This window comes from Adiantum capillus-veneris, chromosome 26 (assembly GCF_014529385.1).
Source record: "Adiantum capillus-veneris isolate H3 chromosome 26, ASM1452938v2, whole genome shotgun sequence".
NCBI classification, from domain to species: Eukaryota; Viridiplantae; Streptophyta; class Polypodiopsida; order Polypodiales; family Pteridaceae; genus Adiantum; species Adiantum capillus-veneris.
The window spans coordinates 69,819,780-69,837,075 of record NC_140956.1 but is presented as its reverse complement, the minus strand read 5'-3'; the positions used below and the strand labels follow the sequence as shown (position 1 = coordinate 69,837,075).

Below are 17,296 nucleotides of genomic sequence, written 5' to 3'. Positions count from 1 at the left end.
TAAAGAATAAGTGAGTTAGTAGAGATGGGTTACTAACGGACGTCCGGCCAGTTGGCTTGAACCCCAACAAGAAAAGGCCAAGATTTTCCATTGGCCTCTAAAAAGAAGAGTTTTTGAAGATGATGATTAGACAAAACATTGAGCATCAAGTAGCTGAGCAGCTGGGAGCTCTGTATTTGCTAGCCAAACTCCTGAGAGTGCTGACTCCTAGTAAGCCCAACCTCCCCGTCAAGATATTCCTCCTATGGTTCCATTCGAAATTAGTACAAGGGTATTTTGAAAAATTTTTAAATATCAGAGGAATTTCCACAAAATACAAAGAGTATTTTGGTAAATTCCCCGTGATATATTCCATTGTGTCACGAGTTGCGTTTTACTTGGAGGAACGTGTTGGCAGCAGACATGGCAACGCCACCTCTCAGCTTCTTCGGTAAGGCAGTGGAGCTCTCTCCGCTCTTGTTTTAAAGAGGGAATCTGTTCGTTGTTAGGTTTTCTTACGCCTTATGTACAGTCAGAGGGCCCGATGGATTGTCATTGCTGGTTGGACCCCCCTTCCAAGGCGAGCCTGCTGCTCAAATGCTCAAGTAAAGCCTTCTCTCGTCCTCAAGAAGTTTTCTTTTTCTCTTTTTTTTTTTTTCAATTCATTGGATATATATCACATCGAGCACTCTCAAGGACGCAAAGCCCCCATCACTCCTGAGCAGTATCTCCCTATGTTCTTCTAAGCTCTTCTTGTTCTCTTGCTTGTGCTTAATGCAGAGCCTATACACATTATGCCATTTCTCACGGCCCTCTTCATGGTGGTCACGATTATTTGAATAGATGTGTCAAAATGCGCTTTTGTTCAACAGCTTTAGAAGGAAGGCATCCATACTAACTATGTCCGACAAGATTTCAATTATGGGTGCAATTTGTTTGAAAATTTATTTCATTGTCTGCATGTTTGTGCGGCTTTGAATGCATAGGATATAGCTCCAAAAATTGGTTGATTAATGAATAATGGTAATTTAGATAGCAGTTGGTGTACCCAAGAGCTTATGGGGATGTAAAAGGATACAAATCTCTTGTCACGTGTGTAGGTATGTTTGATGTAAGACGATGTATTTGTAAACAATATATATCTGACTCAAGCCTATGTTCATGCTATTCAGGATACCTTGTGTGTCAGCAGTTTTTAGTAATGATGGCAGCATGCTAGCGGTGACTTCAGAAAATGCTGTAACCATTTATGATACAAGAGATGGGGCAATCATTCAATTGCTAAAAGTTGCTGGAATCAAAGCAGCTGCGTTTTCTCCAAAGGGCACCTTCCTGCAAACTTTTGAGCCTCCAACTCAATCACAGAAAAATGTCACAGTTTGGAATGTTGCAACAGGAGATGCCGTCTTTCAGCAATCTCAGAAGACCTTCTCAAAAGCAGCTTGGTATGTCTGCTGCAGCTCGCCGAGTTTTCAAATCCATAAGGGTTGGGATAAAGGCTTGCACTTTAAGAGCAGGAAGCTGTTAAAAGCTTTTTTCATTACCTGAAAGCTTCAATGGACTGCATGCATACTGTTTCACTAAACTGCAGATCTGATAAATGATAAGTGTAGCTGTCGCATGTATATCGCATGCATGCAAAGTCTGGCTGTGTTTAAGTTGGGAAGGGAATGTCTGCTCCTGTGTTTATTTTCTAGGAATGAGGTATTATTATATTTGCACATTTGAGAACGTTGCAACGGTTTGCTCCAGGCCAACTATTCAGTTTAGTGATGATGAGAGTGTGGCCTGTCGCACTGTGACAAACGAGGTGCATTTTTTTGATCCTAAGGATTTCACCAGAGGCATTATTGAGAGACTTCGAGTGCCTGGAATTGACATAGCACAGCTCGCCACGTCACCTCCAACACATGTTGCAGCATACGTTCCAGAAGTAAAGGTGTGTTGTGTTTTTGCCAGCCGCGCTTTGGGGTTATAAAAATAATAGTTAACCTTTTACACTTTGTCTATTCTCCTCTGCACAAACTTGAGAATACCAGTTTCTGTCAGAAATTCAGAATCTGTTAAAACTAGTTTGGTAACTCTAGTGGACATATAAGTGTGGTTTAAAGGATTTTAGAAAAAGTGCATGATGTCTACTCTGTTCCTAAACCTTTCTTTGGGCTTGAAGAGTAATACTACCCTCTTCAAGCAAAAACTCCATTTACTGGTTTAAGCTCTCAAAAGTATTTGTACAATATGGTATTTTTTAAAAACACCAACCTAAGCAGAGCAATAATAGCTGCATTAGAAAATTGATTTGAACGCTGAAATAATTTTTGCTAGAACTTAAGTATCATCCTCACACAGGAGACCCGATTGTTGTTCAGCAGGGGACTGACTCTCTTTAGCATTGCTGAGACTGGCCATCATGGACGCTTGGAGTTTCAAGGTGAGGTTCGACCTGCTCGGCAATTGACTGCCCATTGGCAGCCTGTTAAGAGTGGTAGGCTCTTTCCACAGGAGATCATTTGTTTTTTACTACTTGGGAGGCATCAATTTGAAGACTGGATTTGGCTGGGAAAGCCCCTTGTTCAGTTGGACTGGGATCCCGGCGAGTGGGAGTGGCCTTTGTTGAGTGATGATGGAGCCCCTCTATCCTTTTTTGAGTACACTGTCTCCCTTGGGAGGAGGCTTCTTTTGCAGACCCGGCACCCACCTCATCGTCCACGCCGGTCAGAGGTATGGCAGGATTAGCGCATCCTCCCAGCTTTCGAGCGACAGTTTTGGTCATGCATCTGGTCCCTCCAGATCAGCTGTAGGATATGTTTTTTCATGTGGATGATAGCACATGTATGATTGCCTGTTGGCACTTGGTCAGTAGTCATTGGTCACGATCTGACTTGTCAGAGATGTACTTCAAAACCTGAGTCTTTGCGGCATTGCTTCTGGGTTTGTCCATATGCGCAGCCAGTGTGGATGGCAGTTTGTTGTTTGTTGATTAGAGTGGGCATCCATGATGGGTTTGTGACGTGGGGGGCAGTTGCATGGCTTTTGCAATTTCCGGGGTCACACCCTTTTTTTTCAGGGCTTGCTAATAGATCTGGTCTTTATGCTTACTCCTTTAGGATAAAGACCGGCAACATCATGCTCTGGACCATGTGGAAGGCTCGATTTGCGCACATTCTGGGCTCACAATCCTCCCTTACGTTGCATACTCTTCGGGCAATGGGATTCTTCAGTGGGCTCCTCCAAGGCAACGGAGGAACGTCGATGCGTCTTTCTTCACACATGGTCAAGTTTGTTAGTTCTTTTCAGTCTGCGGGATCATGCCCACATCACATGGCATTATGCACCTCCCCAGTGGTTCATTTTACTCTCATTGTACAAATCACCTTGATGTTTACATAGCCTACACACACATTGTTCCCTTGTTTTTGTACTTCCTCTGGGTGATAGGCCATTCAACATCTCCAGAGGTCTCTTTTGTACACAAAATACAACCCCTTTTCCAGAGAGAGAGAGAGAGAGAGAGACCAAAAGTTACAATTGGTGAATCTGGTACAGTGTCTGAGTACAAAAAGTACAGATTTTTAGGCGACAACCCCAAAACGGGAAAATGTGTGTAATTGTGCCAAGTGGCGCATTTTAATGCACTTTCCTCATGCATGAAGAGGTAGCGCTGATTTTTAAACTGGGAGGCTCATTTTGCAAGAACTGTCAGGTTAGGAGCTATGGAGTGCTTTCTGTCCACTCTATGTACGGTGTGGTGCTAGGAGTGATGCCCTACACACTACACACTGCTCTCTCTCCCCCCTACGTGCAGTTATGTGATGCCCCACAAGAGGGCTCTTCATTTGACTAATGTACAGTTGTGTGGGTTCATGCGCGATTGCCGAGGCAAGAGCCTCTTACACAGGTACTGGATTAGCTAGTTGCTAATCCCTTGCAGGTATAGGTGAATTCGGAGAGGTTTCACGTGAGAAATCTCGTCCGATTCAAAGGGCAAGTAGCCCTACTGGTGCGGGAGCTTGAGGACTTGCTACGGATGCGACCGGCTCATGAAACGGAGCCCAAAACAGGGAATTACAGCCTGCTGTGTATTTTTGCAGGTTTAGGTTTCGGCCCTAAACGGTCCCTAATACCCCCAGGAGGTCCGGGGACGCGAGGGGACCGTTGTAGAGGTGATCTGACGCATTTTCGGGGCAGAAAACAGAGAATTCAGCGTGCTTCAGATTCTCGCCAGGTTTTGTAAATTGTTCGTATGCGTTGGGAAAGTCATCGATTGCGTGGGGATATTGTCTGTGAAGCGTCCTAGTACAATTATGTTGCCGAAATCGGGATTTCAGCCCGGATTATGCGGGACAACTCGTAGGAAATCACAGGTTTTATTCCCTCTGTTAAAGTATAAAAAAATACCGAAAGGGGCACCAATTTTGGGGCCTACAGGTTGTCGGCATCTGCTCGGGTCATTCTAGCTTCCGAGCCGTGTGTGTACTTAAGTGTTAATTCCTATCGCAGGTTCCTTTTGCAAAGTACTCTCTCTCTCTCTCTCTCTCTCTGTGTGTGTGTGTGTCTAAAGTAAAGTAAAGAATTTCGGGCGAAAGCCAAAGCCCACCGCCCCACGGGCCGGTTGCATACCCCCCTCTGAAAGAAGAGCAATCGTGCGCGATTATATCTGCAATACTCAATCAATTTAGCTAAAAAATATTGGAGGGTCATTATAAGGGTCAATCCTGAGGGTCATTCAGTTTTCTCATTTTGTATCGGAGCTCTTGATCTTCTGCTGTAGCAAAATTAGCCATTATCTTGGACCGCACTTATCTTTAAAGAAGTGTCTCGATGCACTAAAGTCATATACCTAAGCAATCTCACCCAATTTCGAATATATTCCATGGTTGACACAACACAATGCAACACAGATGATTACAGATGCAAGTTACAAGACTTCAAAACATACAATCGTCGATGAACACTCCCCCCATAACTAACTAAAAAGGTATGGGCCATGAGATATTCAACGATGCCCTCATCACTCCCCCCATAAATAATCTAAAAAGGTCCGGGCAATGAGATATAGAGGCCTGCTACAACCAAACGTTCTCTAGACCACAGCCCGCGTCGCTTGGAGGCTCTAAGTGCAACTAAACTCCCCAGACAGCCTGCGTCATTCAAAAGTTCCACAACGAACATGAATACTACTCTCAGAAAAGCTCGAGCCATGAGATATTCAGACATTATCAAGCACAGTTCTTCTCTTCATTATTCCTCCTAGACGAAGGTCCGAGCTATGAGTATCACATATTTTCAAACGCAGCTGTCTCTTGAATACTCCTCCCCTCCCAAGAAAGCTCGAGCTATGAGTATCACATATGTTCAAACACAGTTTTCCTCCTCCCAGACAAAGGTCCAACCATGAGTGATTTAAAGGTGATTCCCAAAATCATTGAAACCAGCATCAAAACCAGAATCAAGCAATCTCAATTGACACCAAGACAAGTTTAAACATGTTCAAACAAGTCAAAGCAAGTTTAAACAATTTCCAAAGAGTATTCACGCCACTTGACTCTTCTTCCACATGTGATGAATATCACTTTCTAGCATTTTATGCCACCTTTCACTTTGAGCCTATATAAGGCCATAATGCTTAGATTGTAATTCCTCTATCATCATAATCAATCAAGTATTTCTATTTTCATTGAGTACACTCTCTCTAATCTATTTGCATCTAATTGTTATGAAACTCTCACTACAATGAATGTCCGTTAGTCTATCCAAATTCCACCATAGGCATTACAAGTGGTATCAAAGCTTGCAATGTGATTAGCATTTCCTAATCATTCCATTTGGTCCTAATCTACTCATCCCTCCCCTCCCTATGCTAGATTGAGCTTCACCATATGCTTAGTCACTAATCATAATTTCCTTTTATATTATTTAGCAATAAGCATACCTACACTTGTTGATTTAATCAAGGTGTGGCATGTTCTTGGTAATGCCAATGAGTCACTACCTTCGCTTGCTATAATCACTAGTGCTTGGTGTGATAAGGTTTTGGATTTTTTTGTGTTTTGAGTACCCTTTGAAATTAAACATGTGTGTGTTTATCTTTTGAAAAGGTCTTGAAGAAGTCAAAAAGGCTTTTAATGCATTTGTGGGACCATTGCCCAACTCTTTTTTGAAGGAGCCTTCACAAAGACCAAAGTTGCCTGGACCTGCCCGAGGGCTGCACAAAACGGCATGAAGCTGACCGGATTTGCCCGAAATTGCCCAGGCTGCCCGGATTTTTACCCGACTACCCAGACTTGCCCGAAACTGCTTGGCCTGTTTGCGCCTACCCGGATTGCTGCCCGACTGTCCGAGCTTGCCTAGCCTATCGACGCTGCCCGATTCTTCTAAGGGGTGCTCCCACGAACTCAAGGGTGCTTTAAGAGGGGCTTCTCCCACCAAGCCCATGTTCCTACACTCTTAAGTTAAGCTCCAAGGCTTACTAATCCTTAAGGCATGACACCTTCCTTGAGAAAGCCCAAGTTTATGACTTCCTCGAAGACAAAAGCAAGAAAGCAAAAGAATTTAAAGGTGGACAATCGATAAAATTTGAATCCTTTTTTGGATTTCGAGATGCTGTAACAGACTTGGACACTCCAAGTCAAGAATCAATCGCGATAACACCAAATAACCACTTCAAAACAATTCACAGATCACAATAGATTTGCACTGGCTCCGCGGAGTTCTGTGCCTAAAGATATTGGCCCCAAAGACTGGCGTCCCTTTCAGTATTTCTTTATGTATTAAATCAATGTTAAAGTACAGAGAGCGGTTAGGGTTTCACTTTCAGACTCTGCGTCCAGATGCTCTCCAAAGTGAGCCATAAACCATGTATATAAAGATTACAAGGGATGCCCAAAAGCAGAGCCCCAAAAGCTTTCACTCCAAAAGCAGTTTCTCTCTCTCTCTCTCTCTCTCTCTCTCTCTCTCTCTCAATGAGAGCAAAATAAAGTAAAGCGTAGCCCAAAAGCTGGGATTTGCGTCGCTCAAAAAAAAAAAGGTTTTTTTTTTTTCACCTCCGTGATTTTCGGAAATATCCGCACATTGCAGCCACGTGGCATGGCCGCCTGCTTTTAGGGCTTCCAGCCATTTTAGGGTTTCAACCAGTAGTTAGGATTAGGGTTTTCAGAAATTAGGGTTTTTGCAAAATCAGGGTTTTTGGCAGAAATTAGGGTTTGCAGGAATTTTAGGGTTTTTGGCAGAAAATAGGGTTTCTGCTGTCGGTAGCCATGTCATCACTTTGTGACAGATGCTCCGAGGGCTTTGGCCTTCATCCAGCAGTTTGACATAGCCTTCTCTGGAGGGCATTACTTAGAGCACTCCAAGATTAGGAGGGCTCCATCTTTTCTCAAAGGAAATGCTCGAACATGGTGGTCCACTCTTATTCTGAGGAAAGAAGCTCCAGTCAAGTGGTTGAAATTCAACAGGCTCTTTATTTCTTCTTGGCTGACTCGGCAGTACGAACAGGATATAAGAACCGCTTGGAACCATCTTCGGATGACCAAGGGAGATTCTTTGGACGCTTATTGCGAGAGGTTTTGGGACTCTTTTCTACCAACCTCTTCATTTAAGAAGGTCACATTTAAGGAACAAATGGGGCGGATTTGCTGCGGACTCCCTACAGAGATCCGAGACTACTGCCTTGAACAAAAGTCAAATTCTATCCAAGAATTAATGGGTCATGGGAAACGAGGTTTCTCGATACATTCAGGAAATTTGACTTACCCCACTGATGAGATCTTGACTCAAAGAACCCGACAGACCTCTAACAATGAAAGTAGAAAGAAAAAGAGTTCCCAAGAAAAGAAGGATAAGGATGCACGACCCCAACTGACTCTTCAAGAAAGAGCAAACTATATCAGAGAGGGGAAGTGTTTTGGTTGGGGGAACAAGGGCACATCTCCGCAAAGTGCTCGAAAAGGCACAAGAAGGACAAACTGAAGACAGGCCAGAGAGTTAGAGAGCAGGAGAGGAACGTGGCAGAAAAGGCAATATGAAAGCAGGACTGGTACTAGATTGCATGGGTACTGACCCAAGCCTGATTGATGAAAGTATAAAACTTTGCCGAGCTTGGGGCAAAGTGAAAGATCAAGAAGCCCCGATTTTCTTCGATGGAGGAGCCAAGGCCAACTTCATTTCACCTGACTTGGCGGCACGGCTCGAGATTACACCGGACAGGATGTGACCAACCAGCAGAGGCAGTTCTAGCGGCGCGCGGACGGGACATAGCCATTACACCTGTCATTGGAAAACGTTGGTTGCATTGTCAGGGGTATTTAGGGCACGAGGACTTCGACATCATGCCTTTGGGGATGATGGCCTCCTAGGAGGGCAAAGAAAGCAACCTTGACGAATGAAAAGGGCCGAACAATTGTACTTGATGTAAAATTGAAGGGAGAGTCCGTCCCTATTGTGTCGGCTTTGGTCATTTCCAAATGAATGAAATGTAGTCTCTTTGTTTACTCCATCTACTTGAAAGAGTTAAATGATGAACACAGAACGAACATGTCTGAGCTTGACAAAGAATGCCAAGATTTTCTCCACACACATGCTGATTGTTTCTCTGAGGGCCTGCCAGGCGAGTTACCCCCATCTCGTCCTGAGGATCACACCATTGAATTGATTCTTGGAATCACACCACCGAACCCGCCACCTTACCGTGTTAGAGATCATGAACCAAGTGAAAGACCTTGAAAAGGGTCTTATCCAGCCGAGTACCTCTCCCTATTGCTCTCCGGTGTTGTTGGTATTAAAGAAAGACGGATCTTGGAGAATGTGCATTGATTACAAAGCTCTCAATAAAATTACTATCAAAAACAGATTTCCGATTCCAAGGATCGATGATATTCTTGACCGACTTTAGGGATCCTCTTGCTTCAGCAAGATTGATTTGAAAGGCGGATATCACCAGATCATAATCGCTCTGGGAGATGTCTACAAGACAACCTTTTGGACAAGTTTCGGTTTGTATGAATTTTTGGTGATGCCTTTTGCCCTTACCAATGCTCCAGTGACTTTCAACCGAATGATGGATAGGATTTTCCGAGAGTATCGATCTTTTGTCGACACTTTCTTTGATGACATTATAGTCTTCTCCAAGGATGAAACAGAACATCGACACCCCATCTGCTACAGGTCTTTCAGGCATTGCGTGATCACAAATTAGTAATCAATGCCAAAAAGAGTGAATTTTTCTTGCTGGAGATACACTTTTTGGGACACATCGTCTCGGCAAAGTAGGAGTACAGATGGACCTGCCCAAGATTGAGACTTTACGTGACTGGCCAGATTTGAAGAATGTTCATGAAGTTAGAAGCTTCTTGGACTTGTGTTCTTACTACCGGCGGTTGATTCGAAAGTTTGCAGAGGTAGCTTCCCCTTTGCACATATTGACACAGAAAGGAGTCCCTTTCTCGTGGGGAGACCGACGGAGGTGACTGTCTTTCAGACACTTAAAAAAAATTTGACTACTGGACCAGTGTCGACTTTGCCGGACTTGCAAAAGTCATTGAAGTATATTGTGATGTGTAACAAACTGTTGACGTGTCGGCCTACTGAAGAACGGAGCTACCGGCCGAGGGCCTAAATCCTAAGAAGAACAAGTAACAGAAGAAGTCCTACCGACTTATGGGGACCCCGTCCGATGAGGCCCCAAGTGACAAAGGATTAAAATAAGACACACATGCAAAAACTAATGACGTGGCAGATTTTCGAAAATTACATTGGCATGATGATGCGGCAAGCTGTACGGATTTCCGCGTTTTGCGATGACTGATGACGTGGCATGCTGTACGGATTTTCGTGATTTACGCTGGCAGCTTTTTGGCTTTGTTTTTGGACCAGATGCTTTTGAGTTTGAAGGCTTTTTACTGTAAACTGCTTTTGGGGCCTAGGGCCTTTAAATATGAGGTTAGGGTTCATTCTCTGGCATGCTTCCTAGAGAAGATGCAGAGTCTGGAGTACCGACTTGTACTGTGTTGATGCACTATAAAGAAATACCGAAAGGGGCGCCAAGGTTTGGGGCCAATACTCTCTGGGGTGGAATTCCGCCACTCCGTGTCCCGTGTCGTCTCTCTCTCTTTTAGTTCAGTTGTTATTGAAGTGCTAAAAGTCTGTTCAGTCTGTTCTTTTCTATTGGCATGTGGTGCCCGTCTTGTGACAGTGGTATCAAAGCATCAGGCATGTGCTTTTCTGAAAGCATACCGGTCCTACAAAAGAGCAGACAGAGCTATTGGAAGAACAGACAGAGCTATTGGAATTTTATTTGAGGGATCTTCGCCCTCCAACCTGGACTTATTAGCCACTCCCACCCTTACTTCATTGCGCATCGGGTGCGCTCCCGTCTTCACCGCTCATGTCTTACAGGGCATAAGCCATAAAGATCACTTGCAAGAGAAGGATCCAGATTTGTTTCAGGTCACTGTTTTTCTCAGAAGCAGTGCCATGCAGATGTTGATGTCTATAGCTACCAAGCCGCACACTTCCAAGGACTAGGCAAGTTTTTAAGAAAATTTTTGCCCGAAGTTATATGGTTTCTGACATCTTCCTTCGGAGTGCAACTTCTGGCAGAGTGGGGTAACCTAAAATGCTTGCCATGGAAACCGTAGCAGATTATAACTTGAAATTTCTCGACATCTCTCAGTAGATGTCTCTTCTCGAGTTGATAACCTTGGTGGTTTAGTGCGATTGCTATCTTGGGACTACGATAGCCGCCAAAGGAACACTGTCTGTCCAAGAGCTGATGGACCATGTCCAAGAGCTGATGGACCATGCTGTGCTCAGCTATGACCTTATGGAAGAAACCTAACCCTAATTTTTGGTGTAGGTTTCAGGATGGAAAGTCAGTCGACTTTGACAACACAAATTCATGAGAAGGAGATTTTGGTAGTGATCCATGCTCTTATTCAGTGGCGACATTATCTACTCGGAGCCGATTTCACGGTCTTCACTGATCATCAGAGTTTATGCTACTTCTTGTCACAGAAGCAACTTTCGGAAAAGCAGACGCGGTGGGCTAACATCTTGTCATAGTTTCACTTCCAGTTGTCCATGTCCAGGGACAGAAAAACTTGGTGGCAGATCGGAAGCCCTTGGTCTTGCCTATTTCCGCGATTCATCATAGAAGCTTCGAGGACATGGTTGATTAGTATGACACAGATCCGGATTTTTCCAACGTATTTACTCGAATACAGAATGGGGAGGTAGTAGCGGGATATTCCATACGGGATGGCTACTTGATGAAGAAAATGATGTGCGTCACACAGCCGTTGATGGAAAAGGTTTTGACTACGTGCCATTGTCCACCTTTTACTGGTCATCCTGGCATCGACAACACCTTGAAAGGTGTGGAGTGTACTTCTTTTGGCCGAGACTCAAGAAAGATGTGGATGACTTTGTTCGCAGTTAGGTCAAGTTTGACAGGCATAAGGCACCGGGATTGTTACAGCCTTTAGCCATTCCCACCCGCCCCTGGGAAAGTATTGCAATGGATTTCATTTTTGATCTCCTGAAGACATAGAGTGGGCATGATGGCATTTGGACTGTCATCGACAAATTTAGCAAGCAAGCTCACTTCGTTCCATTGAAGAAAACAGTCAAGCCGGATCGTTAGCGAGACTGTTCATTGCACAACTTTTCAGACTACATGGCATGCCTGAGGCAATAGTCTTCGACAGAGATCCCCGATTCACGAGTTTGTTTTGGAGGGCTATTTGGAAGAACATTGGCACACGGTTGCAATTCTCATCATCATTCCACCCGCAGACAGATGGGCAATCTGAGATTGCAAATTCAGTTGTACTAAATTTATTGAAGTCTTACATTTTTGATCAAAAGACTCAGTGGGAGTTATTTTTGCCCTTGGTGGAATTTGCCTATGATAACACGATCCACTCTTCGACGGGGAAGGTGCCATTTGAGATCATTGAAGGTGCTCCGAAGGTTCCACCCTTTGCACTAAAGAGAAGAGTTTTGAAGCCTGCCGATACACGAGGGATTTGGACATTGCTTTTGCCAAGGTCTGAGAGGCTTTAGCGAAATCTCAAGAACGACATAAGAAGGCAGCATATCGACATCGACGAGATTTGAAATAAAAGGAAGACGATTGGGTGCTCTTACGTTTTGAGAAGGCATGCCTAAGAAAGAAAAAGGGAAAGCAGCTTTTTCCAAAGCTTAGCATGAGGTATTATGGTCCTTTCCAGATAAAAGAAAAGATAAATGATGTCTCCTTTAGACTCAAGGTGCTCGATACTTGGAAGATTCATAATGCATTTCATGTGAGTGTATTGAAGCCTTTTAAAGGCGATGTGCCCGATGATGGGGAGCCTGATGAGCAACCCGAAGTAGAGGAAAGCGAGGAGATACTCGTTCCAGAATAGATTTTGGCACACAAGGACAGAAAGATAAAAGGTAAAGTGATTAGGCGGTTCTTGGTTAAATTCAAGAACTATCCTGCATTGGATGCGAAGTGGATGGAGGAGGAGGACCTAGCAGATACTCCTTAGATTTTGGAACTTTACCTTGAAGCATTCTGTTTAGCATAGTCTACTCTGGTAGAACCTCGAATTTAGGGAGGGTGAATCTAGTGCAGCGGGTTTGCACAAGAGGGGAGTCACTCCGCTCCTTTGTCAACGGATTATCCCGATTTTGAATAGAGTCACTGATGTCCCCTTTGGGTTTCAAGGATACTAATGAGTAGTATCTTGCTGTATGACTTTATGACAGTAATTCCCGAAAATAAAAATGATTGATTTGTACTTGACTTGTTTGAGTGCAGGAACTGAAAGACGGAATGACTGTAGCATTTTGGTCTCATAAATCCCTATAGACATGATTGCAATAAGGATTAGCTAATCGGGCATCAGCGAGGTTTGGAATGGATCTAGATGCAATTATTAAATATGTTGCCGATGGTCATGGTCTGAGATTTGGAATGAATTTGTTTGTGATCTAGATGTGATTACTAAATACGTTGCCGATGGTCATGGTCTGAGATTTGGAATGAATTTGTCTGTGATTTATCATGTGATGTCGTGTGATGTCAAGATTTCGTGTGATGTCCTGTGATGTGGCTGTCGTTTCGTACAAGTGCTAGACGTGTCGTGTCTAGTGCATCGGTACTAACAGTCAGTGTCTACTAAGACAGTTTATGGCCTCTGTCTGTTTTGTAGGCGTAATCGAGGGCGATTACAATTCTTTCAAGAGGGGGGTATGTCACAAACTGGTGATGTGGCAACCTAACAAAGTTGTCCCAACTTATGGCCAAGGGACGAGGGGGCCCCGGGGACATTAAAATAAAGCGCATAATCTGCTGACGTGGTTGCTATATGGATCTCCGCAAATCACGTTGACTGTACGGATGGCCTCAAAACGTGCTGGCTGCTAACGTGGCCCGACTGTACGGAATTCCGCGATTTTTGTTGGCTGTTGACGTGGCCTGACTGTACGGAATCCCGCGATTTCTGCTGGCTATTTTTAGCCCTGGCAGCTTTTGGAGATTATTGCTTTTGAGTTGAAGCTTTTGGGGCTCTGCTTTTAGCAACCCTTGTAAACTATTTAAAAGAAGCCTTAGGGGCTCACTTCTCAGAGCATCTGGACGTAGAGTCTGAGAGTGAGCACCCGTGGACTCAGTTGTACTTTGCACACAGATTAATATAAAAATAGATACCGAAAGGGGTGCCAGTCTTTGGGGCCAATACCTCTTGGCATGGAACTATGTTGGGCCGTGTTGCCTCTCTTTTGTTGTGTCAGTTAATTTGAAGTGAATCTCTGCTGTGTCGCGGCAGAATCTTGACTTGGGGTGTCCAAGTTTGTTACACTTGTGGGTGGTGTGCGTGTGTGGATGATTGCATGCTGTCTGTTTTCTTGTTTAATTGCCCTGTTTTTGATCAATCGGCTAAGGTGTTTAGAGATTGTGGTGGCCATGGAGGGTCGGGTGTTTGAACCTATAGCCTCTTTTTCAGCTTGCTCCATACTAGGTTTTTGCTTATGCAAGTTGTAGAAAGTCATAGCCCTATAGATTCTTGCGAGGCTCTCTCTCTCCCAGAGTCTTGATGCAAAGTATTTGGCGGTGGTGGTGCTTATTTTGCTCGGATGTGCCGCTGCTTATGGCCTTGGAGACTGGAGTTGGCTATTAGAGATTCTTTGATGGAGTTTATGGCCTCCTTGTCGAAGTCTGCGTGGTGTGGTTCTGCTTCGGCTCTCTACTTCCTTCTTCCCTTACTCCTCTGCTTCTAGCTTTTGTTGTATCACCCATCTTCTATAACTTTGTATCAATGGTAGTCTTTCTGTATGCTATGTGGTTGTTGAATAACCTAATATCGATGTAACTGTAATATTATTACGTAATGCAAAAGGGTATCAAGCCCCCTTGAGAGAGAGAGAGAGAGAAATGAAATGTTATATTAACGTCTTCAAAAGGCCAAAGTGACCTATGAGACCAGAAAGTTACAATGCGGTGTATCTGATACAAAGTCAGATTAACAAAATAAATTAAACTAGGATAACAAAATATAAATACTGCGGGATCCTAAACTAAGCAGTACAATGTGAAGACTGATCTTGTGAGCGCCTCAATCTCCATAGAGAGAGAGAGAGAGAGAGAGAGAGAGAGAGAGAGAGAGAGAGAGAGAGAGAGAGAGAGAGAGAGAGAGATTTTATTATCGTCCTCGGAGGTCAAATATGACCTATGGGACCAAAGATACATGTAATGTACTATGTATGGGGCTGACAATTGATTCTCTATGCTCCAGGATTGTGGTGGTGAGAGTCGAAATTGAGAGCCCACACTGTGGCTGTGAGAGGAAAGTGTGTAGGTCTAAGTCATGGCTGATAATGCGAGGGAAGTAAGTTTGGATGTGAGGAAAAGTGAGCATTATAGTAGTGTGTGGTACTCAGACTCTTGAACTTGCAGTGAGCTTATGTGGAGAGTCGATTTGACTCTTTTCCGTTGCCCCAGCACCTTGTCTCACATCGAAGGGAGTGGGAGCTAAGCCGAATGGCTGCGATAGTGTGTATCACCGACAAAGGGATAGGCTCAAGCATATAAGGGTGAGTATGGTTTCCTCTCTCGGCAGAGAACATGGTTTTGTACTTGGGGGCAATATGGGTGGTGTAATGTATGAAGCGTGATGCATCGGATTCGTCCCAAGTCGCAGTACATTGGCGTTGTAGAAGAGCTTCATTCACTTGGGAGTCTATTGAGGCATCATGTAGCAAGTGTAATTCATCCCATCTCCCAAACCACTTGCTACATGAGAGAGAGAGAGAGAGAGAGAGAGAGAGAGAGAGAGAGAGAGAGAGAGAGAGAGAGAGAGAGAGAGAGAGAGAGAGAGAGATGATGAAATGAAATGTTATATTAACGTCTTCAGAAGGCCAGAATGACCTATGAGACCAAAGAGTTACAATGTGGTGGATCTGATACCAAGTCAGAGTAACAAAAATGACAATGACAAAATAAAATGACAGAATAAAATGCTATGGAATCTGAAACAGCTAGGTGTGATCTAAGCAGATAGGTGGGATAGCTAAATCACAGATCACAAAAGATCCAGCATTGGTCGCTGGTGGATCTCATCAATCTCCTCCATGGTCAATAGCCTGACCGGGCGTCGTGCATGTTGGGCCAAAGTGATCCGAATCCTCTGATGCAACCTGCTGTGTAGTCCTCCACAGTCGTGGGCGTCTGGATCTCCCTAGCTCGGTCGCTCGGTCGATCAGTGTGTCTCCGGTGTGAGGCGGCGAGCTCTCCTGTGATAGTAGCTCCTCCGGGTGTCCAGTGTCTGCTCTAAAGAAGTTTGTGATCCGTCTCTGAGACTGGCTGGCCTCTCCTCTCATCAGGCTCTCTCTGTGTCTGCGCAGCTCAAGCAAAAAACAGACCCAAGCATCTCTGATCCTTGTACTGCATGACTCTAGAGAGTGGTCCAAAGCCCTCTCTCAACAAGCAGTGGAAGCGGCCGCGTATCTCGTAGTAGACGGGGCAGTGACGTGTACTGCAACTCTGTCTCAGGCTATGTAAACAGTGACGTGTAGTGCAACTCTGTCTCAGGCTATGTAAACAGTGACGTGTAGTTGCAACTATGTAAACAGTGATGTACTTGCTCTCATACTAGGCACCATTTGGGAGATTTTCCAGTCATAGAATCAGCCTCTTTTTCTTGCGTGCGTGCGCGCGCGCGCAGAGAGAGAGAGAGAGAGAGAGAGAGAGAGAGAGAGAGAGAGAGAGAGAGAGAGAGAGAGAGAGAGAGAGAGAGAGAAATGAAATGAAATGAAATGTTATATTAACGTCTTCAAAAGGCCAAAATGACCTATGAGACCAATCAGTTACAAAATAGTGAATCTAATACCATGTCTGGGTACAAAAGAACTAGAAAAGAACTAGAAGTGGAACAAAATACTACTACTACTACTACAATCTAAAACTACGTGGGTGTAGCAGCTGATACAATAGGTACCCGGTAAACTGGATGTAACAGTGTGTGAAACAAAGATGGAAGAAATGGTGAGGATCCATCCTCATCTGCACTCTGGATGTCGAGAGAGTATGGCTCGAATCTTCTGTTGTAGTCTCCGTCGATGCTGTGTAGCTCCTCTCCTCAGTCGCGGTCGTCTGTATCTCTGTAGCTCCAATGCTCGGTCGATGAGAGTGCCAGTAGTGGTCGAATGAGTGTGGGACGAGCTCTGCAGTGGTGGCTGCTCCTCTGGCTGTCCCATATCTAGTGAAAAGAAATCTGTAATGTGTCTCTGGGACTGCCTCTCTCTAGCTCTCCCCAGTAAAATGTCTCTATACCTGTGTAACTCAAGTAGATATAGTCCAAGACATCTCTGATCCTCATAACTCATGACCCTAGATAGAGGACCAAAACCCTCTCTGAATAGTGGGAGAGAGAGAGAGAGAGAGAGAGAGAGAGAGAGAGAGAGAGAGAGAGAGAGAGAGAGAGAGAGAGAGAGAGAGAGAGAGAGAGAGAGAGAGAGAGAGATTATTTTTTGCCAGGGCTCGCCAGCTAGTGTACGTATTTATGAGCGGCAAAATGTTGCTCAAGGTGATCCAGTGGCCCGCCGTAGTTTCTACAAATCCTCAAGTGCAAGGTTGCTTTGGAATGTTGGATCTACAGGGCTTCTAGTTCTAGCGCTGTCAGATGTGGACAAGAGCAACCAAAGCTATTTTGGAGAGGCACGACTCCACTATTTGAGGAGTGACGGGAGTCACGAAGGATCTGTCCCTCTAAGTGAGAATTTTTGCAGTTTTTTTTCCTTTGCTTGTGGTTTTCATAACAATATTTCTCCTTCTTGA

At 44.4% G+C, this 17,296-nt stretch overlaps 1 protein-coding gene across 1 annotated transcript in view; it reads left to right on the top strand.

The window, feature by feature from the left end:
* Nucleotides 1-272: 272 nt before the first annotated feature.
* Nucleotides 273-17,296, top strand: part of LOC147423619 (Eukaryotic translation initiation factor eIF2A family protein) — a 112,218-nt gene continuing 95,194 nt past the window's right edge. Inside the window, exons 1-5 of the mRNA XM_086501173.1 lie at nucleotides 273-430; nucleotides 512-584; nucleotides 1,152-1,424; nucleotides 1,732-1,918; nucleotides 16,997-17,231. Of these exons, the coding sequence (XP_086357299.1) occupies nucleotides 403-430; nucleotides 512-584; nucleotides 1,152-1,424; nucleotides 1,732-1,918; nucleotides 16,997-17,231 (796 nt within the window). The 5' untranslated portion in view covers nucleotides 273-402. The remainder of the gene's footprint in view (nucleotides 431-511; nucleotides 585-1,151; nucleotides 1,425-1,731; nucleotides 1,919-16,996; nucleotides 17,232-17,296) is intronic.